General features: G+C 64.9%; 2 protein-coding genes across 3 annotated transcripts; one reads left to right on the forward strand and one right to left on the reverse strand.

Moving 5' to 3' along the window:
- Positions 1 to 8,003: 8,003 nt before the first annotated feature.
- On the forward strand, positions 8,004 to 17,111 carry TMPRSS4 (transmembrane serine protease 4). The gene is made up of 13 exons (XM_009902007.2): positions 8,004 to 8,340; positions 11,606 to 11,636; positions 11,711 to 11,824; positions 12,524 to 12,676; positions 12,765 to 12,894; positions 13,570 to 13,671; positions 13,761 to 13,801; positions 14,468 to 14,627; positions 15,342 to 15,508; positions 15,732 to 15,827; positions 15,971 to 16,110; positions 16,634 to 16,783; positions 17,022 to 17,111. Exons 1-13 carry the CDS (start codon positions 8,068 to 8,070, stop codon positions 17,031 to 17,033), a joined length of 1,569 nt encoding a protein of 522 aa, XP_009900309.2. The 5' UTR covers positions 8,004 to 8,067; the 3' UTR covers positions 17,034 to 17,111.
- A 2,960-nt stretch (positions 17,112 to 20,071) lies between these two features.
- SCN4B (sodium voltage-gated channel beta subunit 4) lies at positions 20,072 to 26,646 on the reverse strand. Of its 2 annotated transcripts, none has more exons than XM_054176183.1 (5): positions 26,561 to 26,646; positions 22,524 to 22,687; positions 21,603 to 21,828; positions 20,731 to 20,860; positions 20,072 to 20,604 (listed from the first exon to the last, which is right to left on the reverse strand). In XM_054176183.1, exons 1-5 carry the CDS (start codon positions 26,622 to 26,624, stop codon positions 20,511 to 20,513), a joined length of 678 nt encoding a protein of 225 aa, XP_054032158.1. In that variant the 5' UTR covers positions 26,625 to 26,646; the 3' UTR covers positions 20,072 to 20,510. The 2 variants fall into 2 exon arrangements, with proteins under 2 accessions (XP_054032158.1, XP_054032159.1); XM_054176184.1 differs by lacking the exon at positions 26,561 to 26,646 and adding an exon at positions 25,648 to 25,921.
- Positions 26,647 to 27,373: the final 727 nt, after the last annotated feature.

The following is a 27,373-nucleotide window of genomic DNA, read 5'->3' on the forward strand; positions in this document are numbered from 1 at the left end:
GAGGCTTTCCCCAGCACTCAGTTGCTTTCCAAGAAGCTTCACTGCAGGGCAGTCCCAGGGAGCTGCTGAGGTGGGGGGGGACCAGCTCGGGGAGTGCTTGTCTTGAGCTGAAGGCAGGAATCAGAGCAGGGAGGAGGAGAACTCCTGGCGCTTTGCTGCCTTTCTGGGTGCCCACTGCCAGCTGTCAGCATCCTTCTGCCCCTCCTTTCCAGCCTCTCTTCTGCCCCTGAGCATTTTAGGGCTTGGGGATTTTCCCTTTCCCCCCTCAGCTTCCTCTGAGCAGCAGAGTCATCAGGGGAGCAGCAGAGTCATCAAACGGCAGGAGGGGATTTTTTCCCCTCCTCCTTTCAAGCCCCTGACGTCAAGCTCTGTGGCCGGATCCTGCGCAGTGCTGAGTGCTGCCGGCTCCCGCTCACCACCCGTCGAGGGGCGGCTGGGAGGTCACATTTCCCTCTCCCTCCTCCAGGCTCTCCTCCTTTCGAGCGAAGGCAGAGGCGCTTGTCGGCAAGCCCCAGCCCGCACACGCAGGTCGGCTTCGGGCCGGTCCGGAAAGCCCAGGGGCTCACATTTCCTGGCTTCAGCCGCAGCCCAGCGCTGCGAAGACCTCTGGCTCCGAGTCCCTCCTGCGAGCAGCCTCCTCCTGCTCCTCCTCCAGCAGGGATCACCACACCTTGGCTGTCCCAGCGAGGGGCTGCACCCCTGCAAACAGCTTCCCCCTCCCACCCCCCCAGCGTGGACCCTCTGCAAGTGCTGCACATTTCCCACAGCAGGGCCACAGAGCCCCCAGCATGGCACAGAGCCTGTCAGGAGCAGCGCTGGGGAAGCAGAAGGGAAGGGGCTTGGGACTGGCCACCAGCTCCCTGGCAAGCTGGGCTGTAGCTTGGGGCTCTCCACTCCCATCTTCACTGCCCCCTCCCTGGAGGTGTTCAGGACCAGGCTGGATGAGGCCTTGAGCAGCCTGGGCTGGGGGGAGGAGTCCCTGCCCATGGCAGGGGCTTGGGACTGGATGAGCTTGAAGGTCCCTTCCAGCCCAACCCATTCCATGGTTCTGTGGGGTCCCTGCACACCATGGGGGTGGACTCCTGACTTCTCTCCCTTCTCCTTCTGAGTTTGCAACGAAGCAGTCCCCAAGCCCCACTGCCTCACCCCTCCCTGTCTGCTCTCCCAGGGCCAAAGCAGCTTCCCAGGGCTGATTTTGTGCTCCAGGCACCTCCAGGGCCGCTCGCTCTGCCAAGGGTGAAGGCTGCTGGGCAGGAGGAGGCCACCAGAAAGTCCAGAGGGGGTTTCTGAGGAACTCAGAGGGGTTTCCTTGCACTGTGAGTGCAGAGCACAAATTCCCACATTGGCTGAGGAGGGAAGTCTGCAGCACTCTCACTTCCTTACAGCCTTCTCCCCTGCTGCACAGAACCAGCCCTGCAATCCTGGGGCTCCTTGCCCAGCTGCATGTCCATACTCCCCCTGCCCTGTGCACCAAGAGCCTGGCACAAGGTCTCCTGGGCATGCAGGCAGCTGGTCCCCAGGAGCATCTCCAAGCTGTGGGGAAGGTGAATTCTCTCTCCAGGATGCATGCTGAGGAAGCTTGGGGTAAGGCAGCTCCCTCTTGCCCCCAGCTCAAAGAAGGGGAGGCTGTGCCAGGGCACCAGCACAGGGGTGGCAGCTGGCACCAGGGAGGGTCAGCAAGAGGAATGCAGCTGCAGGGAGCAGGTGGAGCAGCTCTTTAAAAACCAGAAACCACAGAGTGAGTTTCAGTAGAAATCCAACATTGCCAGGGGCTGCTTTTAACAGAAGCAAGAGCAGAGGAGTTCCCCTGGGCTGGTTTTGGTTGCTCTTTCTGACTCCAGGGTGGCTGTGAGCAGCATGGGGAAGGGCTGCAGGAGCTCACTCCAGCTCTGAGCCACCTTTGCCACCAGCCACTTGTCCAGCACCAGGCCAAGGGCAGCAGGGCATGGAGAAGGAAATGCAACCCAAAGCCTGCATGGGGGGAGCTGGAGCAGGGCAGGGTTAGGTTGGGCACCAGGAGGAAGCTCTGCACAGGGAGGCTGGGGAGACACTGGCACAGGCTGCCCAGGGAGGGGGCTGAGGCTCCATCCCTGCAGCCATTCAGGCTCAGCCTGGCTGTGTCCCTGTGCAGCCTGCTCTGGCTGGAGCTGTCCCTGCTGTGGGCAGGGGCTTGGGCAGGATGCCCTTGGAGGCTTCCTGCCAGCCTGATGCATTCTGTGAATCTGTAAAATCAAACCAGAGCCCAGGGGGAGCCCCCAGGACCCCACAGCCACGGGGAGGACTTTTGAAGGAAAACCCTTGGGGCTTCCCCAGGGAAAGCTGCGAGGAGGAGGAGGAGGAAGCACGAAGCTGTGGAACACAGCTCCCCACAGAGGCTCCCACCGTGGGCTGCATCAGGGGTGCCAGGGACCTGCCCACCCCGCAGTGGGCAGGGAGGAGCTGGGCGCTGCCCTACCTCCAGGCCAGGCTGGCTCCTCCCTCAGCGCCCCCGGCCGGGGAAGGGCTTGTAGCCGCTGTCGGCGCTGCTCAGGGCTCCGCTGATGCTGAACGGAGGCACCAACTCCACTGCCACCGACCCCAGCCCGCTGCAGGGATGGCAGAGACATCAGCGAGCTGCCAGCCCTGCTCCAGCCCCTGCCAGGCCTGGCACCGGTAAGGGTTGGCAGCACTTTGGCACCGTGCAAAGGGAGCGCCCAGCCCACCCCGGGTCCCCACTCACCGCGTGTGGTAGAGGCTGAAGACAAAGTCGGGCCCTGGGGAGGTGGGAAAGAGAGAGGTCAGGGCTGTGCGGTGCCAGGAACTCACCTTTCCTTTGCCAGGGGATGGGCAGGGTTGTGGGCATGGGCAGGCAGCCACAGCAGGGCATCCCCCTGCATCCTTCTCCTTGGCCTCTGCCCACCTCCAGCTGGCCCCAGAGCCACCCTGCCGGGGGGGGGTTCCCCATCCCTCAGGGAGCAGCAGGCACCAGGCGTGCTCCCCACAGCCCAGGCCCTGCAGCCCTGGTCTCTGAGCACCCCCTGCCCAGGGCTGCCTGCCCCCCGGCTCTGCCCCCGCTCACCCCGGCAGCACTGCCCCCGCTGGTACCAGCGCAGGAAGGCGTAGCCCAGCAGCAGCAGGGCCAGCAAGCCCAGCCCCACGCCCAGGGCCGTCCCAAGAGCGCCGAAGGACTCCTGCCCTGGAAAGCAGAAGGAGAAAAGGCTCTGCAGACCACCACCCCTGGCAGCAGGGGGTCCTGACCATCCCTTGGGGGGCAGGGAGCAGCCGTGGGGCTGGGACACAGCCCTCCGCCCTCTGGCTGTGCTCCACCAGGCTGATAAGAGCTGAGGCAAAGAGATTGTTGCTGTGCTGGAAGCTTTTGCTGCGCTGGAAGCTTGTGCCACCACCTCTGCCGTCCCCAGGCGAGCTGGCAGCAGGGATGGTGACCTGGGAAGGGCACCCAGGGAGGACCGAGGGCAACCCACTGTCCCTCACCCTAAAGAGGAGAGGAATGGCTGCAAACAGGAGCCCAGAAGCAGGATTCTCATCTGTTCCCACTCCTGGCCTCGCTGGGCGCTCACCCAGGCACGCCTGGTGCCCATCACGCTGTGCTGGGCAGCTGGGCACCCTGGTGGTGCCACTCGCCCTGCGCACTCCGAGCGGAGAGGAGCGGCCAGGAGCCCAGGCTGAGGCTGTGCCAGCGCTCACAGCCGCGCAGCGCCGTGCCCCGGGCAGCCCCATTCCTGGGCTGGCAGTTCCCTCTAGAGGATGCAGCTGTCAAGGCAAGCAGCTGGCATCGGGCAACGACAGGGCCACGCAGGCCCTCTGCACCCCTTCCATCCCTCCTGCCCACGCTGCAGGGGCTGGGGAAGTCCAGTGCCAGCCGACGCTCCTGGCATTGCCAAGGGGACAGCAAGGTGCCCTGGCACCACAGCCACGACTCTGCTGATGCCAGGCTATGTGCTGCACAGAGCACATCCCCCACAGGCCATGGCACAGGCTGGGCACCACAGGACCTGCAGGAGAGGGTCAGTTGGTTTAAGATCATCAAGTCCACTCCTTGACCCAGCGCTGCCAACCACCCCTTGCCAGCTGCTGCCAGCTCCTGCTCCCCCAGGCCGCTCAGCCAACACCACCTCAGACCCTTCTCTGCTGCTACAGTGGGCACTGGCATCGGCCCACCTCACAGAGGGCACAGCCCCTGGCACACCCACCTGCACCCCAGTATCCCCACAGGGCCTCCCTAACCAGTGAGCTGCCCACTCAGTGCCAGTGCAGCCAGGCAGCGTGGCGGTGGGCACAGCAGCCAGAGCTGTGCCAGGAGGGGACAGCAGGGTCTGCCACCACCCTGGCACACGGTCAGCCCCACAGTGCCCCCCTGCAGAGGGCTGGGGGTGCAGTCAGGCGCAGGGTGCCCGCAGAGAGGGCTCAGGGCATGTGCCGGGCACGGAGCCCGGGTGCTGTGCCCTGCAGCGTCAGGAGCGAGGTGACAGCGGAAGAGGCTTGAGCTAAGAGCAGCTAAATTTAGCCAGCTGCCTGCGGGGTGAGCACATCTCCCCTGTGGTCACACTGTTTACACCGGCGGCCGCGGCCCTCCCCGCTCCTGCCGCTGCCCGCAGCTCTCGCTCCACCCGCTGGGCGCCCCGAGCCGCCGGGCAGCGCTGCCAGCCCGGCGGGACCAGCCTGCCCCCCGCGCTGTGCCAGGGCTGGGGCAGCCAGCGCTGCCTGCCGCTGGCGCCCCGGGAGGGGGAGGTCAGGGAGGCTGCCGCGGGGGTGAGTCAGGGCCGGAGCCGCGGCGCAGGAGCGTGGCGCAAGAGGCTCCCTGAATCAGCCTGCTGCCGAAACTGCCCCGGCCCCGACGCCTGCCGCGGGTGGGAGGACGGTGGCTCCGTGCCCGGCCCCTGCCCCGCGCCGGGCATGGGTGGCACTCCCTGCCCTGGCACCCTCAGGAGCGGATGCCCTCCTGGCCAGCCGGATGGCTCCAGGGCAGAGCCCCAGCAGCGGCCAAGCTGCATCTCCACGCAGGGGTTACCAGGCCACCAGCTGTGCCACGGAAGGTGCCCAGCTCTGCTCCCTAAGGGGAGGAAGCAGCCACCACCAACTCACCTGCCTGGAGGTCTGTGCCCAGAGCAGTGCCACAGGAGCTGCTCCCAGCTCAGGCTGGGTGGGGGCTGCAGCAGAGCCGGGTGTGTGCTGGAGCCTGGCACATCCTGCCCGTCCCCTCCTCTCTGGGTGACACAGCTGCCTTACTGGCAGTGCCACAGCAAGGCTGGGCACTGGCCCTCACCCACTGGTTCAACTGGTTCCAGGGGAGAAAGCAGAGGAGCTGCAGCAGACATCAGTCCTCATGCAATGGAGAGCACATCTGCCGTGCCCCAGCCCGGGGTGGCAGCTCCCAGTCCAGCCCAACCTCCTCACCAGCACAGGGTGGGCACCATGCCTGACCACATGGGAAGTTTTGCCCTCCTGATGCTGGTAGGGACTGGCACCCTGCCAGAGGCTGAACTGGGAGCCCCAGGGGCAGGGACACCCTGGCAAGGTAGCTGTGTCCTCTGACTGCCACCTCCTGGCACAGAGCAGCAGCCAGGAGAGGGACAGGGTGGCACTGAGAGCACAGGCCTGGGGACTCAGGGATGCCCACGGCAGTTACGGCCTTATGCAGCCAGGAGGAGGAGGAGGGCAGGAGCCCAGGGTGAAGAGGCCATTCCTCACCCACTGCCCCCAGGCAGAAGCACTTACGGCTGCGTTCCATCCTCTCCTGATGCCCAGGGTCGGCTGGCACTCACCCCCTGCTGGCAGGAAGAGGCCAAAGCATCTCCTGTGGCTGCAGGTGGAAGGTAACAAAGAGAGAGAGAGAGAGAGGAAATAACCAAACATGAACAGCCTGGGAGCTGGGCAGCCAGGGCTGAAATTCCTCCCCACCCGGTGCGTGGTTTGCCTGGCACAGCCTGCCCCAGTGCCACTGGCACAGGGCAGCCAAGGCAGGAGCCAAGCCCCTGAGCAGGCATCCCGGGGAGCATCTCCGTGCCAGCTCCCAGGGGCAATGCCTGGCACCCGTGGGGCTCTTGGCTGTGGTGCAGAGGGGATGATGCTCATTGTAGATCCTGAGGCCCTGGCAGCGCCTGGCTCGGGCAGGCTGGGACTGGTCCTCACTGGGCAGGGCAGGGGGCAGGGTGGATGCCCTGGGAGGCTGTGCAGAGCCCTGGGCCAGCCCTGCCTGGCCCCTGCCTGACCCCAGCCGGAGCCGGTGCCCGGAAGGCTGCGTCGTGCCAGGGCGGGGGGCAGGGCAGGGGGCAGGGCAGGCTCCCAGCCGCACTCCAGGAAGCAGAGCCCCGAAGGCACAGGCAGCTGTGACACAACCTCTGCAAACCTCTGCTGCTTCCTCAAAGCCTTCCTCAGCCTCAAAGGGGAAGAGCTGCTCCTGGCTGTGCCACCTCCTGCCCCCACGGTGCTCCCAGGCTGCTCTCCCTGCCATGGCAGCAGGGCCAGGCACGCCCAGGCTGGGCAAGAGCTCACTGCACCACACTGCATCTCACACCACACTGAGTGCCCACACAGCCTGTGCTGCCCCGTGGCAGTGCCCCCTGTGCCATGCCCCTTAGCCCCGTTTGTGAGCTGCAGGCTCCCACAGAGGCTCTGGGCAGCCTCCTGCACAGAGTGCAGCTGGATCTGCCAGCTGCCACTGCCCACCCTCCATCCCATGGTCAAGGGGCACCACAGGGGCCACGTGGGCAGGAGCTGAGCCTGCAACCTGCCAAGGCTCCAACACCTCCTGAGGTGCCTGGGCCCTCAGCAGTGGGGGTGAGGAGGGTGTCCCTTACCTGCAGAGCCACAGGCAGGTAGGTGCCAGGATGCCTGCTCAGGGTTGTGTCACCTTGGGCTCCCTGGCCAAGGAGCTGCCGGTCTGGGACGCTCTGTGGCCTCCCTGCTGGCACAGCTCACAGCCCTGGCGGCAGCAGCAGCTCTGCAGACCGTTGGGAAAGCTTGATTAGAGCAGAGGGTAATTAGCAGCTCTGCAAACCCTGCACACCCACCACTTCCAGCCCTTCCAGCCAGCCACCAGCAGGGCTGGCTTCAGCTGGCAGCCTCCATGACCCCAGCCTGCTCCCTGTGCCAGGCTGGGGCCAGGGGTCCAGCACACCCGAGCTGGGTGCCCACCCTGCAGCCACAGCCAGCTGCTGCTCCCCCTCCCAGGGTGATTCTGGGAGAGCTTTGCATCAGGGAGGTGCACAGCACCACGGGCAGCTTCAGCACCTGCCCATGGGCACAGCACCTTGCCAGGGCAGGGTGTGGGGCCTGCAAGAGCCCCTCTGCCCCTCCACCCCTGCCAGCCCCACCTGGTGCAGCTTCACTGAGCTCATCCAGGCCAAGGCAGCTGCTCTGCAAGGGGTCAGGGGGTTGTGAGAGAGTGGCACAGCCATGCCTGAGCTCACACCGTGGTCACCCCCCATGCAGAGCCAGCCTGGGCACAGAGCCCTGAGCATCCACAGGGCCCATGGAGCACCCCAGTGGTGTAGGAACAGGCAGGCAGTGTTGTCACAGCACTGGGGACAAAAGCTGGGGAGAAAGAGGGAGGTTTGTCACAGGGGAAGGTCTGGGAGGCCGTGCTCAAGCCTCTGCCCAGCGTGCCAGGACACCCCCCCCCCCCACTGTCACAGCCACTGGGCAGGGGGTGGGCACCTTGCTCCCTCCATGGAGCAATGACTGCCCACAGCCTGGCCAGGGCAGCAGCCACTTGGCAGAGTGGGACTCCTGCCCACTTCCCCCTTCACTCCATGCTGGCCCTACCAGCAGCTCCTGCCAGCCACGACCCTCCCCGCGGGGCTGGGCAGGGCAGGGCCACCCATCCCGAGTGACCCCGGAGCACCTCCCGGCCCTGCAGCCTGCTGTGCAAACTCTCCTGCTTTCCTCCTCCACCTACCAAGCCCTCTGTTTGAAAACAGCCTGGGTGCCAGGCGGAAGAGCCCTGGCCGTGGGTTCCTCTTGCCACCGGGAGAGCAGCGGGAGGAATCCTGCTCTGTCAGTCAGGGCGCTCCTGATAAGCTCCCGGGGTGCCAGCGGCGCCGCGGGTGAGTCACGCTGCCGGCGCAGATGCTGGGGAGGTTGGTGCAGGGGCTGGGGCTGCTGACAGACCGGTGTTGGGTTACAGAGGGAATCGTAACTCCTGTTTCACAACTCCCGGGGTGGGTTTTAAGGCGTTCTCGGCCGCTCCTGCCCCACACTCGGCGCAGCGCGGCCGGCGGCGGAGCAGCCGCAGGGGTGCCAGCGCCGGCCCCGGGGCTCCCCGGGCATCAGGGCACCCGCTGGAGGATATTTGCTGGGTTTCTGCAGGCCAGAAGACCGCGCCAGGGCTGGATGAACATGGTGAGTTACCGACAGCTCTGCCGACCGCTCTGCCCCATCCCTGCGTGCCAGCCCTTCGCCCCAGGAGGGGGCAGCCAGGACCCCGCACACCCCAGGGCTGGGGTCTCTCACAGCCCAGCTCTGCCAGCAGCAGGGCAGGAGCCATGAGACAGCCCAGGCTCAGAAGAGCTGCTGCTCCCTGACCCCCTCAGCACCCAGGCAGGGACCAGCTGTACCCATCTCCACCCCTCCCGCGACTGCTGGAGGTGGCACTGGCTGTGCCCATCAGCTCTCGCTCCCACATTTCTCTGTGGACTAAAAGCAGAGAAGTAAGGCAGCAGCACCTCACAGGAGTGCTCTTGAGGACCAGATGCCCTTCTGGAGTGTCTTATCCACCCCAAGAAGGGGCTGGTTCCCTGGCACTGCCTGGGCAAAAGCCTGGCACCCCTGCCCTCAGCAGGGCACTGCCAGTCCCTCTGCTCAGCACAAGGGACACGCTCGGCTTCCCACAGTGCCTTTTGCAAGCAAGGCCCTGGCCACCAAACCCCAGCCTGGCATGCAGTCCCTCCCTAGCAGGAAGAGGCTTCCTTGGCAGAGGGCAGCCACACATGGCACATCTTGCTGGGCACTTCAAAACCCTTCCCCAGCCATCCCTGGGGACATCGTCCCCGGCGGGGTGGGGACCTCCCCCTCCTGCATGCTGGGACAGCTCCTGCAGCCCTGCAGCCAGGGAGAGAGCCCCAGAGCCGAGCACCCTGCACCCTCTGGGGATGGGCTCTGCACAGCAACACCCCTGGAGGTGTTCAAGAAGCCTGTGGCCTTGGCACCTGGGGGCATGGCTGGGTGGCCATGGTGGTGCTGGGCTGCTGGTTGGACTCAGATGATCTTAGAATCAACCAGGCTGGAAAAGACCTCAGAGATCATCAAGTCCAACCTATGGCCTAATCCCCAGCACCTCCTGACAGCTAAACCCTGGCTCCCAGTGCCACATCCAAGCCTTTCCTGAACACCTGCATCTCTCAGAGGGCTTTGCCCACCCACCCAACCCTATGATGCCATGTCAGAAAGGAGCCTGGCAGCAGATGTGATGGGCACAGGTACAGGCAGGTGATGGGCAGGCAGGGCAGCAGCAGTGCCCCTCACAGAGCCTGGAGGAGCTGTCGTGGCCAGGGCCCTGGCACTGCTCCTTCAGGGACCGTTAGGATCCTATTATCCAGGTCATGCCCAGTCCAGCTCTGTGGTGACACAAGAGGTCAGCATGAGGAGGGACCAGCCCCAGGTGCCCTCAGCTGGCTGTGCTGGAGGACGTGGGTGGTGTTTGGGAGCAGCAGGCCTGGTGTGGCAAAGCTCCCAGGGCTCCTGCACGCACCAGGTGCCGTGGAGAAGATCTGGCAGCCAAGATGGGAGACCCAGCAGCCACCTTCCCCTTCCCATCCTTCCCTCCTGCTCCCAGCAGGTCCCAGTCTCCCTGGCACCAGGAGCTGGGCTCCGTGCTGCCAGGAGCTGATCTGAAGCTGGGATGCCCTGGTAGCACTGGAGTGTCCTCACAGGAGCCAGGAAGACCCAAGGGGCTGTGCAGAGCCCATGGAGGAGCTGGGCACCAGGCACAACTTGCCCATGCTTGGCACTGATGCCAGCTCAGCCCAGCTGTTTGACAAAAGGCCCCAAGCACTTCCTCAGAGGAGCCAGAGGGCTGCTTGCTGGGCACAGCCACATGCCCACAGCACTGCCAGCACTGCTCCTCCTTGTTCCCAGGCTGAGGAGCAGCCACTGCTGAAGCCACACAGGAGGCTGTGATGGGGCAGTGGAAGCTGAGCTGGCAGCTCCTGGTGTGAGCCCACAAACAATCATTTGGCAAACCCCTGCTGCCAGAGCCCTTGTGCCTGGCTGGACTTGCTCAACCACAGGGACATGGAGAGGGAGGGCTCCACCACTCCCTCCTACCCAACCTGAAGCTGGAGCTCAGCCTCCCCACAGCCTCCTGACCTCACCCCACCGCTGTTCTGCAAGGGGCTGAGCCCCAAGGAGCCTCTGCTCTCGTGTGAGACACCAAACAAACATCTCCAGCCCAGAGCAAAGCCTGGAGCTCCACAGCCACAGGAGCAGAGGCCTCTCAACCCTGAATTCTTCTGAGCTGTGCACCTGCATCCCTGAGTTCCTTGCAGTGGTTTAAATCTTCCTTACCTCTGCTCCTGCTGGGTAGAAGCCCTGCAAGAAAAATCATCTCCTCTTACCTCTCCTGGTGGAGTCCAGAAGCAACAGCAGAGGAAAGAGCTTGCTCAGGTCTGGGAGGGCACTCGAGGGAGGAGAAGAGAAGTGTGCTGCTTCCACCACCCCAGCAAGGCAGGAGAAGGCTTTCAAGCTGCAAACTACCAGGAGAGAGCTCAGCAGCGTGGCCCAAGCACGGCTGAAGAGCAGGGCAGCAGGAAAGGACAATCCAAACACCCCCAGCCCCAGGGCGGGGGCTCCGGTCCCTGCCCAGCACCAACCCTTCCACCACGAGCAGGGGCAGCTCCCTCAGCAGCGGCTGGAGCAGCTCCCGGGACCTTTCCCGCTGCCGGTGGGCATCTCCCACAGCAGAACGGTTCAGAGGAGACGAGGAGGGACCACCGCCTCGTCCGGCCCCGCCTGCCCGCAGGGCTGTGTTTGCTGCGTGTCCTAGCAGCAGCCTGCCTGCCCTGTCCCCACGGGCTGCGCTCCTGCCGCAGCAGCCTCCTCGGGAGCGCTCAGCCTCCGCCGCTCGGTCGCTGACCCCAGGCTGAGCCTGACCTGAGCGGCGCAGCCCTGCGGGCACCTGGATTCGGGCTCAGGGCTTCTTGGCACAAAGGGAAGTGCCACGTTCAGGATGCCTGCGACTTCCCCAGCCTCTGCTGCGCCAGAGCCAGCAGCAAGGCAGCACCAACACAGTTACTGGAGCAACGCTGCTGGTGCCCACGGGAGCCACCCAGCCAGGGACCCCAGGTGGCAGCAGAGCCCTGCGCTGTCGCACCAGGACGTGCCAGTGCCTGCTGCCCCCTCCATGCCCAGCAGCTCTCAAGCAATCCCAGCTGCGGGTTGGGGCAGCCGAGCTCCTGGTGGGCTTCAAGCAAGCCAAGGAGAGAGCAGCCTCCATCCCTGCCCCTCTGGGCTGCCCTGCCCAGGGCGGTCATGGCAGCAGTGTGCTGGGCACGGGAGCTGGCACCAGGAATCACCAGCTGGGCCAGGCTGCCACAGACCTTTCCCACCTGTCAGCCCATTCCTGGCTGGGCTCGCAGCTGGCTAACTGCCTCTCCCCTCTGCTTTGCAGGACCTGGCCTCCGAGCGGCTGAACGGCAGAGGTAATGCCCGCGGGAGCCGGGGGTGCTGCCAGGCTGTGCCAGGCGACGCGGGGCCACGCTCCTCTGTGTTGCAGGTCCCAGCACTCGGCGCAAAGCCTCCCCGGCGCGGGAGTCCTTCAAGCGCATCGGCATCCCCGTCCTGGCGCTGCTGCTCAGCCTCACCTGCCTGCTGATGGTCGGCTTCCTGGGTACGGCTCCTCCCTGCCTCAGCGAACACCTCCTGCCCCCCAGGGCTCAGCCACCTCCTTGCTGAGCCCCCCAAAGCCAGCCCTGAGCCTGCCCAGCTGAGCTCAGCACCCAGCTCCCCCCTCCCAGTGTGGCCAGCAGGTCAAGAGAGGTTTTCCTCCCCCTCTGCTCTGCCCTGCTGAGACCACAGCTGCAGGATTGTGTCCAGCTCTGAGCTCCCCAGTTCAAGGGGGACAGGGAAAGAGCTGTGAGCATCCAATGGAAGCCAGGAGGATGATGAAGGGGCTGAAACAGATGTCTGAGGAGGAAGGGCTGAGAGCCCTGGGGCTGCTGAGCCAGGAAAAGAGAGCAGCCCCAGAGGGGATCTGATCAATGTTTATAAACACCTGAGGGGTGAGGGGCAAGCAGCAGGGCCCAGGCTCTGTGCAGTGTCCTGTGACAGGACAAGGGGCAGTGGACACAAACTGGAACCCAGGAGGTTCCACCTCAACATGAGGAGAAACTCCCTTGGTGTGAGGCTGCTGGAGCCTGGAGCAGGCTGCCCACAGAGGCTGTGGAGCCTCCTGCTCTGGAGGCTTTCAAGCCCCACCTGGATGTGCTCTGTGTGCCCTGCCCTGGGTGCTGCTGCTCTGGCAGGGGGCTTGGAGTGGATGATCTCTGGAGGTCCCTTCCAACCCCTCCCATTCTGTGATCCCCTCCAGTCAAGCTCTACCTGGACTACCACTACTTCTTCTGCAAGCAGCCCCTGAAGCTGGTGAGGCTGCAGCAGGTGTGTGATGGGCAGCTGGACTGCCTGCACGGCGAGGATGAGGCCAACTGCCCCCAGTGGGTCCCTCAGGGGCCACCAGCTGAGGGTGAGTCCAGGACCCCCTGCTGGAGCCGCGCAGGGGCCGGGAGCTGCAGCAAGCCTCTGCCTGCTGAAGCCTTTGTGTCCCTCCCCAGCTCGTGTCTCCAAAGACAGATCCATCCTGCAGGTGCTCAACAGGAACACTGGAGCCTGGTCCTGCATCTGCTATGACCACTTCAACCTGGGGCTGGCAAAAGCAGCCTGTGAGCAGATGGGCTACAGGAGGTACAAGGCTGCTTCCTCCACACCTCTCACACCTTCTCCATCCATCCATCCCTCCCTCCCCCTCCCTCCCACCTTCTCCAGCCTGTTTTACATCCATCCCCCTCCAACCTTCTCCATCCCTCCCTCCCCTCTCCCATCAGAGCTCTCTCCAGGCTGGGCTCTGGTTATTTATGAGGCACTCAGAGCTCTGCACTAATGCTTTTGGTCCATCCCCACCACACAGAGCACTCTGTGTGCCTCGGAGCTGGCTGCTCACGGTGCTAGATGCCCTGGCAGCCTCCCGTGTCAGCACAGCCCTGTGCCCATTGTCCCTCACTCTGTCCCCAGCCCAGGGGCACCCTGCCCTGCTCCTGCTGCTTGGCCAGGGCAGGTGCCAGGGAGAAGGGCAGCTCTGGTGTCTGAGCCCTGCTTGGAGCCCCAAGAGAGCCCGAGGTGGCACTTTCCAGCCCCAAAACTCAAGGACAAAGGCTCTAAGCCCCAGCCTCAAATGTCACAAGAGGTCACTGCAGTGACACCCCCGAGCCCCCCCGGGGGCCTGCAGCTCCCTGAACAGCAGGGGGTAGTCTCCCTTCCCTCAGCCCTGTCCTCTCCCAGCACTGGTGCCCGCTGGCAGCACACCTGGCACTGTGCCCCCCCCCAGGGTGGCCCTGCTGACTGTGCCCTCCTGTCTCTCAGCACCCCAACTTTCCGGGAGGAGGAGGTGGGCACAGGGCAGCCCCTGCCTCCCCGAGAGCTTGTGCTGACCAACGGCAGCCTGCAGATGCCTGAGCCAGGCAGGTGAGTGCCGGGGCTCTGCAGGGTCCTCACCGTGCCCCGAGTCCTGCCAGACCTGGTCACCAAGCCACAGCCCTTCCTCCCTCTTCCAGGAAATGCCTCTCTGGAAGGGCCGTTTCCCTCTTCTGCTCCAGTGAGTACCACGCTGCTGTCTGTACCTTGTGAGGGTCTCAGGCCGCTGCAGGTCCTCCGTCCTGGCACGGCCCCGCGGGGCTGCGCTGCGCCCCCAGGAGCTCAGCTCCGCCCCAGGCCCTGCTCCTCCCCATGCTGCTGCGCATCAGAGCGATCGGCTTCCCCTGCTGCTTATGAAGGCAGCACGAACCTCCCTGAAAGGAGGCACCCAAGGCAGTTGTCCTAAGCAGCTGCTTGGGTGGGTCTCATTTAGCTGATGAATTGCCTCTGTCGGTGGGCCCTGGTGGGCTGCAGAAGTCAAAGGGACACTGGCACAGGTTGCCCAGGGAGGCTGTGGATGTGCCCTCCCTGGAGGTGTTCAAGGCCAGGCTGGATGAGACCTTGAGCAGCCTGGGCTGGTGGGAGGTGTCCCTGCCCGTGGCAGGGGGTTGGGACTGGGTGATCTTGAAGGTCTCTTTCAACCCAACCCATTCCACCAACCTGTGAACCACTTTGAGCAAGCCTGAGAATGGTTTAGGTTGGAAGGGACCTTAAAGATCATCCAGTTGCAACCCACCCTGGGCACACAGACCACAGAAGTGCCAGGGGGTGCCAAGGGTGCCACGAAGAGGGAGGCAGAGCAGGAGCTGTGTGGCTAACGTGCTGCTCTGCTGCTGCCTGGCAGGAGGCTGCGGGGAGAGCGTGAGGACCCCCCGCGTGCTGGGGGGCACACCGGCTGCCATCGAGGCCTGGCCCTGGCAGGTCAGCCTGCAGTACAGGAAGGAGCACATCTGTGCAGGCAGCATCATCGACCCCAGCTGGGTGCTGACAGCAGCACACTGCTTCAAGTGAGTGCCACCTCCCTGCTCAGCTGGCACCTGCGTGCCAGGGCTGCTGCGGGTCCTCCAGGCCTTTGGGTCTAAGGCGCTCAGCTGTGCCCCGGTGAACTGTGCCCAGCTCTGGCACCTCCAGCATGAGAGGGACAGGGACCTGCTGGAGTGAGTCCAGAGGAGGCCACAGAGATGATCAGAGGGCTGCAGAACCTCTGCCATGGGGCAGGTTAGGAGAGTTGGGGCTGTTCAGCCTGGAGGAGAGAAGGCTGCAGTGAGGCCTCAGAGCTGCAGTTCAGTGTCTGAAGGGAGCTGCAGGCAGGCTGGGCAGGGACTGCTCAGGAGGGCTTGGGGTGGCAGCAGCAGGAGCAATGGTTTGAGACTGGAGCAGGGCAGGGTTAGGTTGGGCACCAGGAGGAAGCTCTGCACAGGGAGGCTGGGGAGACACTGGCACAGGCTGCCCAGGGAGGGGGCTGAGGCTCCATCCCTGCACCCATTCAGGCTCAGCCTGGCTGTGTCCCTGTGCAGCCTGCCCTGGCTGGAGCTGTCCCTGCTGCCTGCAGGGGAGGGTGGCAGAGATGCCCTTTGAGGCTCCCTTCCAGCCTGATGCCCTCTGTGAAGCTGTGAGCCCTCAAAGCCACCTTCTGCTGCCCAGTGCTGAGCAGGGCAGGCTGCAGGCACAGCCCCAGCAGGGTGAGGGAGGGCAGCAGTGCCAGAGGTGTCTGTGCACAGGAACAACCCCATCATCCAGAGCTGGCGAGTCAAGGCTGGCTCCAACCTGCTCTCGGGCACTGCCACCCTGGCTGTGGAGAAGGTTTTCCTGGCCCAGGCGACTCCTGCGTCCCCCAGGGACAATGACATTGCCCTGGTGAAGCTGCGCTCCCCCCTGCAGCTCTCAGGTGAGCTCTGGCACCGACCTCCCCCCTGCAGCCCCTGCTGGTGGCACTGAGAGCTGGGCTGGGGGAGCTGCACCCCGGCCGGCCGCGCTCGGTGGGCACCAAGTGGCTGCGCCTGGGCTGCCCTCCTGAAGGTGCTGTGGGGAGCTGGCACACGGCCCCAGCGAGGGGCACCTTCCCCACCAGCCCCCCCAGGCACCTCCTGCACCTCACCTCTCCCAAGCAGACAGCTGCAGGCCCATCTGCCTGCCCTACTTCGACGAGGAGCTGGTGCCAGGCACACCCCTGTGGGTGATAGGCTGGGGCTACACGCAGCAGCGCGGTGAGTGGGATGGCACGGGGGTGGGCACCACGCCTGGGTGAGGCCGGGGCAGAGCCCCCCCCAGCGCTGCTGGTGGGAGGGGATGGGCTCCCTGCTCGCCTAGGGCTGCTGGGGAGCCTCTCTGAGCAGCCACATCTGCGCAGGCAAACTGTCAGACACCCTGCAGCAGGCGGAGGTGAGGCTGATCGATAAGGAGAGCTGCAACCTGGCTGCCTACCACGGGGCTGTCACCCAGAGGATGCTGTGTGCTGGCCTGCCCCAGGGAGGGGTGGACACCTGCCAGGTGAGGGCTGGGCTGGGCCCCACCGACCAGCCACTATCAAGTCTGGGGAGGAGCAGCTGAGGGAGCTGGAGGCGTTTAGTGGGGAGGAGAGGAGGCTGAGGGAGACCTCATTGCTCTCTGCAGCTCCCTGAGAGGAGGCTGCAGTGAGCTGGGGGTTGGGCTCTTCCTGTCCCCTGTCTCAGGTGACAGAAGGAGAGGAAATGCCCAGGGGAGGGACAGGTTGGAGATGAGGAATCATTTCCTTGCTGCCAGAGTGGTCAGGGACTGGCAGAGGCTGCTCAGGGAGGTGGTGGAGTCCCCATGCCTGGAGGGGTTCCACAACCCTGTGTCCATGGCACCTGGGGCCATGGCTTGGTGGCCAGGGTGGTGCTGGGTCGCTGCCTGGCTGCTCTCAGAGGGCTTTGCCAACCCAAACCACTTCTGTGATCCCACAGAGGAGCCTCTGGGAGCGGCTGCGAGCTGTGGCGGTGGGCACTGAGCTGAGGGCTCCTCAGCCCCTGCTCAGAGGCTCTGTCCTTGGCAGGGGGACAGCGGAGGGCCCCTGCTCTACCTGGGGGGGCACTGGCAGGTGGTGGGCATCGTCAGCTGGGGCCAGGGCTGTGGCACCCCCAGCACCCCTGGCGTCTACACCAGCGTCCGCGGCTACCTCAACTGGATCTACAGCGTCCGGAGGGTCAGTGCAGCACCACCCACGGCTGCTCCACCACACAGGTTTTGGGGGGCGGTGGGGAAGGGCTGGGGCAACCCCTTGGCAGCTCCACACAGAGGGCAAATCACACTGGTGGCTGCGGGGGGTGGGCGCTGCAGGCAGGCAGCCCCCTCGAGTGGGTTCCTGAAGGACGTGGCTGTGCTCTCCCCCTGCCTTTGGTTGCCCTCTCAAAGTTTGCCATTTCTTCTCTCTCTCCTTCCAGTCAGAGCTCTGAGGCCTGCTGGGACAGGTCTCTCCTCTCTCCCCGAGCTCCCTCCCTGTCCCTCAGCACTTGGCCCCCCCCAGCCCTGGCAGGAGTGGATCTCCGGCGGCGGAAGGCGAGCGGTGCCTCGGGAACCCTGCCCGGAGGGCTGGGATGTGGTGCACCAGAGGCCAGCCAAGGGCCAGAGGGCAGCTGGGGGGCGATGGCCACTGACACCACGGGGGAAGCTGGGCAGCTCCAGCTCCCTTCCGGAGAAGGATTAATTTATTGTCCTGTGCTGACCCCGCGGCGGCAGGAAGGCTCCTGGGGGGCTGAGCCGCTGCCTGCTCCCTGCTGCGGCACAGGCAGAGCTGAGCTCTCATTAAACCAAACCGGTTGGTTGTTGTTCGCTTTTTCAGGCAGCCTCGGGAGGCTTTGTCCCTCTTGCTCGCGGGGGTGTTTGTCACCCTGCCCCCAGGCTGTGCCCCAGCAGGAGGCAGGGACCCTTGCTGGCTCTCACAGACAAGGAGCTGCCGCACACCGAAGTGCTGCTGCACATCCAAGTGCTGCATGGAGCTCAGGCACTCGGTCAGACAAGCTGCTGGGCTCGGCTTAAAGGAGTGGAAGCAGAGGAGGAGGTTAGGCAGGATGTTAAAATTGGCTGGAATTGACTTTTCCTCCCCTGACCTCAGCCTCAGGAGAAGGGGGGCTGGTCTCCCAGCTCTCAAGTGATAGGATGAGAGGAAATGGCCTGAAGCTGTGCCAGGGGAGGCTTAGGTTGGAGAGGAGGAACAACCTCTGTGATGCCAGAGGGGTCAGGGACTGGCAGAGGCTGCCCAGGGAGGTGGTGGAGTGCCCATGCCTGGAGGGGTTGCAGACAGCTGGGGCCGTGGCACCTGGGGCCATGGTGTGGGGGCGGGCTGCTGGTTGGACCCCAAATCTTGGAGTCAGCTCTCTGCTGCTGTGGGCAGAGGCAGGGCCTGAGCAGGCAGCCACAGGGAGTGTCTGTAGTAAACATCAACTTTATTAGATCCAAGGCAAAGCTAAGGAAACCTCTGCGGTGCAAAGATGTGCTGGAGGGCAGCGCACAGCCAGGGCCCCCCCCCCGCGGCCTGCCTGCGCTTCTCTCCTAGGTGCAGGTGCTGGATGCTCACACACAGGCGTGTCTGTCACACCACACACCTCCCCAGGGCCTTCTCCCCCTCCCCACCCCAGAAAACCCCTTCAGACCCCTCCCCACCCCCTCCCCAACCCCTTGTGCCAGCCCCCTGCCGCCGCAAGTGCCGGTGCCAGCCCCCGGGGCTCAGCACAGCACCCACAGACAGGCGGCCCTGGGGTCACTGCTGCAGAGACTGCTCCTGGTGACTCCTTCCAGCAGCCTGAGGAGCAAAACATGCAGCATTGCATATCCTGGGGTAAGTGGACTCGTGTCCAGATACCAGCTAAAAAAGGCCAACAGGGCAGGACAGCTACAAAGAGTCCCTGGGAAGTCCCTTCCTCCCCTCACTGTCCTCTCCAAGGATGGGCGGGGGGGGGAGGGCTCTCCTGGGGCCAGAGGGAGGTCTCACACCTTCCTGCCCGCTCTCACCACGGCCATGGCACGGTCACAACCCCCTGCAGGTGCAGAGGAGGTGCTTCGGAGTGCCCCAGGGCCTCGGAGCACTTAGCCAAGCGATGCAGGGAGCCTCACCCCTCCTGTGAGGTAGCTCAGGTTTGCTGTCCCCATGTGGCAGATGGGGGCACAGAGACCTCAGGTGAGGGTCCCAGGGATCCTCAGAGAGGGGACCAGGATCCCAGGGACCTGGTTCCTGCTTGCCCATCTAACCAGCAGCCAAGGAAACCAGCGTGGAGCCCACACCCCTCTCCTGCCCAGTGGCATGGCCCAGCTCCAGCTGGTGCCCCTGAGCCTTGGCAAGGTGCTCTCCATCCTGGGCAAGCAGGGTCTGAGCTCTCCCACCACAGCCTCCACAGAAGGCAGCACTGATTCTCACCTTGTTTTGCCTTGGCCACCAAACCCTTGCCTACCTTCTGCTCTGGCAGCTTTGCCAGGGCGAGAGCCCCTGCAAGAGGGAGGTCAGGGCTCAGCCTGGGCTCCCAGCCTCGAGTGGGGATGGGGAGCTGCCTGTCCTGCAGCCTCACTGCCACACACTCACAGACAGACAGAACCAGGGAGTGAATCTCATCGTAAAGGACATCACCAACCTCAGTCACAGACCAGCTCGTGGCTCAGGCTCTGGGCTGCCCCAGTGCCCCCTGCAGCACCCTTCACACAGCCCCTCTGGCTCCTCTGAGGGGCTCCAAGCACTTTCCAGACATCAGCCTCACAACCCTACTGTGAGGTAGAGCAGAATTATTATCCCCTTTTACAGCTGGGGAAACTGAGGCATGGAGAGGCAGAGCGACTTGCCCAAGGTCGCCCAGCGGGCCAGTGGCAGGCCCGGGAGCAGGCTGGCACTGCCCTGGCACAGCTCCCCTCGCCAGGGCTCCCTCCCTGCATCCCAGAGGGGTGCCACCCTGCTCCTGGGGGGGAGAGGGAAGCACAAGCTGCTGACTTCCCACGGGAGCCCAAGGTAAGAGATGTCGGCGCAGCGAGCTCGGCCTTGGCGAGCTGGCACAGGCAGCAGCTCTGCTCTGAGTGCCAGGCTCTCAGAGGGGAGGAGGAGCAGGAGCAGCAGCAGCACAAGCCCAGGGAGCACCTCCCCTGAGGGCTGGCTCGGGGGAAAGCTCTCCCCTGTCCCTGTGCAGGGGCAAAGGGAAGGTGAAGCAGGGAGCATCACCCTGCCACGGGCTAGCAGCGCTCCCGGGACGTGCCAGCCCTGGCACGGGGGCAACTGAGGCACCTCGGGGCCAGCCTGCCCACAGGAGGGTGGCACCCAGCTCTGCTGGGACAGGGTGGCAGCCCTGACTGGCACCGACTGGCCTCGCGGTTCTCAGGTGTGCTTCAGAGGAGAGCTGAAGCCCAGCCCCGCCACAGCAGCCCTGCTCCCTGCCTTCCTCGCACGCCGTGAGGGTGACAGCGAGGCAGCAGCCTCCCCCTCTGCCCTGAGCTCCACTGCCCCGCGACCCCCCTGCAGCAGACAGGCAGCCCCCGCCCGCCCCAGCTCAGCACCGCCAAAGCCAGACAGGATTCCCCAAGCTCCTCACAGCCTCTGACCCCCAGACCACCCCCCCGGGAGCATCGCACACGCGGCACAGCACCCACCTGGCTGCAGACCGGGGCGCCCCCCGGCGCCCAGCACCCTTCCTGCCCGCCCAGCACCTCCTGCCCTGGCTCAGAGCGGAGCAGGCAGCTCCCCCTGCGCCAGCAGCGTCCCGGTCCGAGCCCACCAGCAGCTCCCAGCCCCCGCGGCAGCCGAAGCCCGTCCCCAGAAGCAGTGCAGGTTGCAGGCACGTGTGTCAGGAACATGTCTCAAGCGTCGGCAGTCCAGAAAGAAAAGAAAAGGGCAAGGTTTGTGCCCCGGCCCAGCCTCCCCCGCCGCCGGGCGGGCGCGGGCAGGGGGTGCCACTGCTTCATGCCTTCGGTGGTGCTTTTTGCTCTGCCTTGGAGCCGGCCAAGCCGTTCTCGGTGTTGTCGTTCCCCGACGAGCTCACCAGACATTCCTTCCTGGGGGAGGAGCACAGGGCCAGCTGACAGACCCCCAGCCCCCACCCCCCCAGCCCCTCTCACCGCCGCCCCCCGGCGCCGCGGTACCGCTCGCCAAAGGGTGCCGGGGCTGCCGCCCGCACTCACTTCCCATCCTGGGTCTTCTTGATGATGAAGAGCACAACCCTCTTGATGAGCATGAAGAGGATGAGGAGGCCGATGAGCCCCCCCACCACGCCCACGATGATGAGGGTCACAGTGTTGTCTGTCTCCACCACTGCAGGAGAGAAGGTGCTGAGGGGCCCCAGGAGGGGGGCAGCTGCAAGGCTCCTCCAGGAGAGCAGGGACCCCCTCCACCAGCTACTGCCCCACAGCACAGAGGGGCACAAGGCTGGGACTTGCCCTTCTGGGGTGCCAACTGCCTCCAAGGATCAGAGGGAAGGGACCTCTGGGGATCATCCAGTCCAACCCCCTGCCAGAGCAGGGGCACCCAGGGCAGGGCACACAGCAGCACATCCAGGGGGGGGTTGGAACATCTCCAGAGCTGGAGACTCCACTACCTCTCTGGGCAGCCTGCTCCAGGGCTCTGCCACCCTCATGGTACAGAATTTTCTCCTCCTGTTTAGAAGGAACTTCCTCTGTTCAAGTTTGTGCCAATCACCTCTTGTCCTGTCACTGGGCACCCCTGAGAAGAGTCTGGCCCCATCCTCCTGACACCCACCCCTTAGGTATTTGCAAGCATTCATAAGAGCCTCCCCTCAGCCTCCTCTTCCTCAGGTTAACCATCCCCAGCCCTCAGCCTCTCCTCACATGAGAGCTGTTCCAGAGCCCTCAGCCCTGGGCATTCAGTCCATGGCCACACCTGGCAGCCAAGGAGGGGTCAGTGCCTGCACCCCCAGTGCCACCACACAGGAGCTGTTCCAGAGCCCTCAGCCCTGGGCACTCAGTCCATGGCCACACCTGGCAGCCAAGGAGGGGTCAGTGCCTGCACCCCCAGTGCCCCCCACCCCCACACTTACTCTTCTGGACCACGGTGAGGAAGATGGTGGCGTTGTGCTGGGCGTTCTTCTCCTTGGGGTTCTTGACGTGGCAGGTGTACTTGCCAGCATCACTGAACTCCACACTGTTCAGCACGATGGAGATGTTGTTGTCCTTCCCCGTGGTGGAGCCCACAAACTCCACCCGTGGGTTGCTGCTCACCACCGTGGGCTCAGAGGTTTTGCTCTTGATCTTGCCTTGGTAAATCTGCAGAGGGAGGGAGGGAGGGAGGCAGGGCCTGGGCTCAGCCGGGCTCCCCACCGCCCCCAGCTGAGGGACAGCTCCCAGGGGTCCTGCCCCAGCTCTGCACACACAGCCAAGCGTCCCAGCACACCCCAGCATGGCCGTGGAGGGGCAGCTGAAGCAACAGGGCCAAGCTGCCTTGCCCTGCAGCAAGGGTGCAGACCACACAAAAGACAGCAGCACCCCAGGGCATGGAAGGTTCCCTTGCTCCAGGGCCACCCAGGGCTGGCCAGCACACAGGGACAGCCCTGCTCCAGCCCAGCCCTGCTGCTAAGGAGCTGAAGAGCAGAATATGCCCAGCAGGAAGCTAATTGATGCAGAACCTTTTGGATTTCAGAGCCAGGGCAGGAGGAGGAAATGCAGCAGCTTTGGGCCTAGGTGCAGACTTGCAGCTGATCACTTTGTGATCAACTTAGGCAGAGAAATGAGCCTGTGGGCAGCAGGAAATCCAGGCCAGCTTTGTGCCAGAGGCACAGAGGTGCCAGGGAATCCCCCCCCTGCTTGCACAGCCCCATCCCCTGGGAGCTGGAGATGCTCAGAGGGATGGAAACTCTGTGAGAGGAGAGAGGGAACTCTCTGGGAGCCACAGTGCTGGTTCCCAGCAGGAAAACACAAAAGGACCTGCCAGGAAAACAGGCAAGGCCCAGAGAGCCACCCACCAGCTCTGTGGAGTTGAAATACCAGGTGAAAACCAGGTCCTGGAAGCCAATGCAGGTGGTGAAGGTGCAGGGCAGCAGGACATTGGAGCTGTTCAGAGCCATCACTGTGTTGGTCTTCCCCACGGACACCTCCAAGGCGAAGGCGACGACGACGACCTGCAGACCTGGCAGGGAGAGGGGAGGAGAGTGAGGACACAGCCCCAGCACGCAGCCCAGCCTGCTCCTTCCTGGGGTGGGATGGGGTGGGAGGCAGCCCAGGCTGCTGCAGGGCTCTGCTGGGGCCGATGGGGCAGAGAGAAGAAGGTTCTGTGTAAGGGGCCATGGCCCTGGGGCAGCACCGGCCATGGGGATCCCACCCCAGGGAGCATGTTCCAGCTCCTGGCTCCACCAGGGACTCACAGCACCCTCACCCCCCTCACAGCCTCAGCCCAGGGAGCATGAGCTCAGCTTTGCCTCCCTCCCACGGGGGTTTGTTACCCTTTGCCCCCTTGGGCACGGCACACACCGGTGCCCAACCCCAGGACAGCTTGGCAGAGCCAAGGGACCCACTCCAGGAGGAAGGGCAGGGGCTGGCTGGCACCCACAGAGCCAGCTTGCATTCAAAGGGAGCCATATCATCACCACGGCTAAAGTATGCAAATGACAGCCCTGATTTGCATGTTATCCACAAGGCCTTCAGCTCAGCCTTAAAGGGGGGGTGGGAAAGAAAAGCCCAAAGCAGAGCAGAGCTCTCTGTTCTTCAAGCAGGGAGCTGGAGCACTAATTAGCACTGCTGTCCTGGACAGCTGCCACTCCACTGTCCCCCAGCCCAGCCAAGGTCCTTGAAGCCCTGTGAGGGCCTGGGAAGCAGCCCCCCTCACCCTGCCTGGCAGAGAGCTCCTCTCCTGCTGTAGCTGACAGATGACCTTCAAACCACAGAAGGTGGCTCTCCTGCTCCTCTCCTCCCTGGCAGCAGGGAGGGGAGCACGGGGGAGCAGGTACAAGCCTGGTGGCAGGAGCCATGGCTATGCCTAAAAGCCCCTGGGGTCTGACACTGAGGCCTGGCAGTGCACCCCAGTGCAGCAGGCTGAGCCAGCAGTGTCCACACAAACCCTTCTTGGGGGGCACAGGAATGGTTTTGCTCCAGGCCAGCCCCAGCAGCCCCACTCCCCATCACACCAGGGTGCTGCCTCCTGTCATGTGGTATGGATTGGGTTGGAAGGGACCTCAAAGGTCATCCAGCTCCAACCCCCCTGCCAGGGGCAAGGACACCTCGCACCAGCCCAGGTTGCTCAGAGCCACATCCAGCCTGGCCCTGAACACCTCCAGGGAGGGCACATCCACAGCCTCCCTGGGCAGCCTGTGCCAGAGTCTCCCCAGCCTCACTGGAAAGAATTTCTTCCTCATCTCCAGCCTCAATCTGCCCTCCTCAAGCTTCAATCCTTTCCCCCTCCTCCTATCACAACAAACCCAAGACAGGACACAACCCAGCCAAGCACTCTGTCCCCCCCTCCACCAAGGGGACCCAGCACTCCCTACACAGCTTTGCTCTGGCAGCCCAAAGAGAGGGGGCACAGCTCTCCCACACAGCTTCAAACTCCTTGCCCTGGGCTCTCCTCTGGCTGCAGCCTCCTCAGCTGCTGATTTATTCTCCCACTCAAGCCGGCGCTAACAGCTCCCCAGGCACGTCGCAGCCCAAGCCAAGCCCAGAGCCCTGCATCCTGGGCTTCGGGCCCTGCTGCAGTGCTGCATCGCAGGCACTGCAGGGAAGGAGTTATTTAACTTCACAAAGAAGCTCTTCCCATTTGCCTGAGAGGCTTGAGCTAACGTCACGGGAGCAGGTCCCCGCCAGATGGAGGTCTCCTGCTGCAGTTTGTCAGGCTCGGAGGCCGGCCGCGGCGAGGCTTCCAAAGGGGAACTTCACCCGGGCAGGAGTGCCCCGGGGGGATCGTGCCGCTACCCGGAGCGAGCGGAGGGATGCCTGGCCCTGCAGGTACGGCTGAGTGGGCAGGGAGCTGCAAGGGGAGAGCCACTGCCAGCAGGGACCATCCCCTGCGGTCTGTGACACTTCTGATCCTGTCTGCCACCACGAGCAGCTCAGGAACGTAGCCTGGCTTGAACGAGGGGGGGTGGGCGGGGGCTGTGGGCTCAGGAAGGCAGAACTGCTGTGTCAGCACTAAATAAAGCACACAAACCACGCTGGCAGCTGACTGCCTGAACCTGCCACACGACACTTACCCAGATGCCCAAACCTGCCTCACTTTGCACCCCCCAGGGCCTCAACCTCCAGAGCGTGGGGCAAGCCCCTCTGGGGGCTTCAGGCACAAGGTTACCCCAAGAGACTGGGAAGGGCATCTGGGAGCAGCCACTCCTGGTGCTGCCAGAGCCTTGGCTGTCTGCTCCTTGCTCTTGCAGAGAGTGAGCTCCTCGAGGAGGGGTCCCAGAGCCAGGCAGCTCAACGTGCAGCAGTGCTGCATCTGCAGCCCAGGACCCAAGCCCAGCCCCAGCAGCAAGAGACCCCCAGGCCAGCCCAGAGCAAGCTTTTACCCCATGGGGTGCTGGCAGCCCCCTGCTTTTGCTGCAGCCCGTCAGGAAGGCAGCCTGGGAACCCGTGTGCTAATGGAAAGGGTGTACAAGATAGACCCCAAGAGCCACAGGGCACCTCCACCACCTGTGAGGAAGCTTCTCTGCACAAACTCTCACTGCCCAGAAACACCACCACGACCTCCTGGCACAGCCAGCCATGCCTGGCAGCCTGGCCAGGCTCCTGTCCCCCGAGGCTGGGCTGGAGGAGCCCCCTGGCCATCCTGTGCCCCAGAGCAGGACACATGGGCCTCACCCCTCCTGTGGGTACCGATGGCAGGAGGTGTGTGGCAGCTCCTTGGCGCTGCCAGGAGCCCAGTGCCACTCCCTGGAAAGCACAGCATGCCTGGAAGCTGCAGAGTCCTGCCCCAGCACTTTCCCACCTCCAGGCTCCCAGCCCTGCCTCAGCGACCTGTGGGACCAGGTTCCCAACTCCACAGCCTGCACCCCAGACCCGCAGTGCCTCTGGGGCTCTCCTACCACCCCAGTGCCAGCCCCATGCCACAGGTAGCCCACGCTGCATCGTTCTGCACCCAGATCCTGCAGGGAGCCAGGTACTTACATGTCTTTTCGTGTCTCCAGCTCACTTAAAACACACTTAAGAACTATGCCCTCTAAAGCACGTCCCGGGGGGAGCTTCCTCACAGCCAGAGCTGCAGAGGCAGCAGGTTCCAGGCTCGCCGTGCCCGCTGGCACAGGAACGACCAACACGAGCAGGAGTGCGGCAGGTGCGTGAGGGCTGATGCAGGTGGTTGGAAGCAGCTCCAGGCGTGGCAGGAGGGACGGGCTGGCCGCAAGCCCCTTCCTCCACCCTGCAGCTCGGGGGGGGGAGTCTCAGGCAGGGCCGGGCATCATGCTGCAAGCAGCAGCCCCGCAGCGAGGGCTCGTCCCCGGGGAGAAGCGCATGCGATGGTTGCCGGACGGAACGAGCCGTAACGAGGACGACCTGTGGGTGCCGGCGGCCGCGCCGAAGCCGTGCATGGCTGCCCCACGCCTGCTCCCCGCTTCCCCTGCGCGGGCAGCCGCGGGGCCCGCTCGCAGCGCCGGGCAAAGCGGGGGTGCAGCCGCAGCAGCGCTCCCGGAGGGCAGCTCGGGCGACGGCAGAACCGCTGCGGGCAGGGCAGGGGCTGGAGAGCGCTTCGGAGTCCGCTCGAAGTCACCTTGGACAAGTCACTTATCCTCAGTGCTTCGGGGCTGCAGAGCAGAGAGAGCCTCATCAGCGCCGGGAGCCCCCCCCGCCCCGAGCGCTGCCCGGGGCCGCCGCGGTGCGGGGTGCGGAGCAGCCGAGCGCCAAGCGGGGGTCACCGCGCCTCGGGGCGGGGGGGTGCTGGAAGCCGGGGCCGGCCCCACGACCACCCCGCACACCGGGCTGCCGGGAGAGCCGGGGGTGGGCGGCAGGCCAGCGGCGGTGCCCGGGGCAGAGCGGGTCCCCGGTGCCCCCCCGGCTGTCCGGTGCCTCCCACCGCGCCCCTTACCCAGCAGCGCGGCCAGCAGGCGCGGAGCGGGGCGGCGACGGGCGGGGGGCGAGCCCGGGGCCATGGCTGCGGGGCGCTGCGGTCCGGTCCGCTCCGCTCCGTGCTGGCCCGCAGCCGCCCGGCTCTGGCCGCCCCCGCCGAGGGCGAGCAGAGCCGGGCGGGGCCGTGCCGGGCGGGGCCGCGCTGAGCCCTCCCCCGCGCTGCTCCGCGCATTCCCGCACCTCCCCCCCTCCAGCCCCCGGGGGCGCCCCTTTTTCTCTCTCCACATCGCGGGGGCGCTGGGCTGGGGGAGCACGGGTTGGTGACTTCCCAAAGGACAACTGCAGGGGCTGGAGCTGGGGATCAGATTCTGCTCAGTTGCACTGAGCAGGGTGATCCCCGGGCTCCCTGCCCCCTCCCAGCACCCCCCTGCCCTCTCCCCCCCCAGCAGAGAGTTGTGCAGATGGGCAGGGGGGCACGGGGCACGGCTCTAATGGGCAAGGCTGCAGCAGGCTGCACCTGGCGCCAATGGCAGCACTGAAATTGGATTTTGCTCACGGTGAGATGGTTCTGGGACAGCTGGCTGCACACACGTTCACATCTCGGCAACCTTTTCCCCACCAGCACATCCATTAGCCCCGACCTCAGCAGACCACAGCCCCGGCGCTGGGTGGTAGGGGCCCTCCTAATGGAGGCCTCTGGTGATGTGGTGGCCAAAGATAGAGCTGTACCCTTGTGCCCAGCTCCATTAGGCTGCCAGGCCCCGGTGCTGAGCAGCAGCTTGCTGGAGGTGACGCATCCCCAGAAGGGGCTGGGTGGGAAGGGGGAGGGGGT

Source organism: Dryobates pubescens, chromosome 34, assembly GCF_014839835.1.
Source record: "Dryobates pubescens isolate bDryPub1 chromosome 34, bDryPub1.pri, whole genome shotgun sequence".
NCBI lineage: Eukaryota > Metazoa > Chordata > Aves > Piciformes > Picidae > Dryobates > Dryobates pubescens.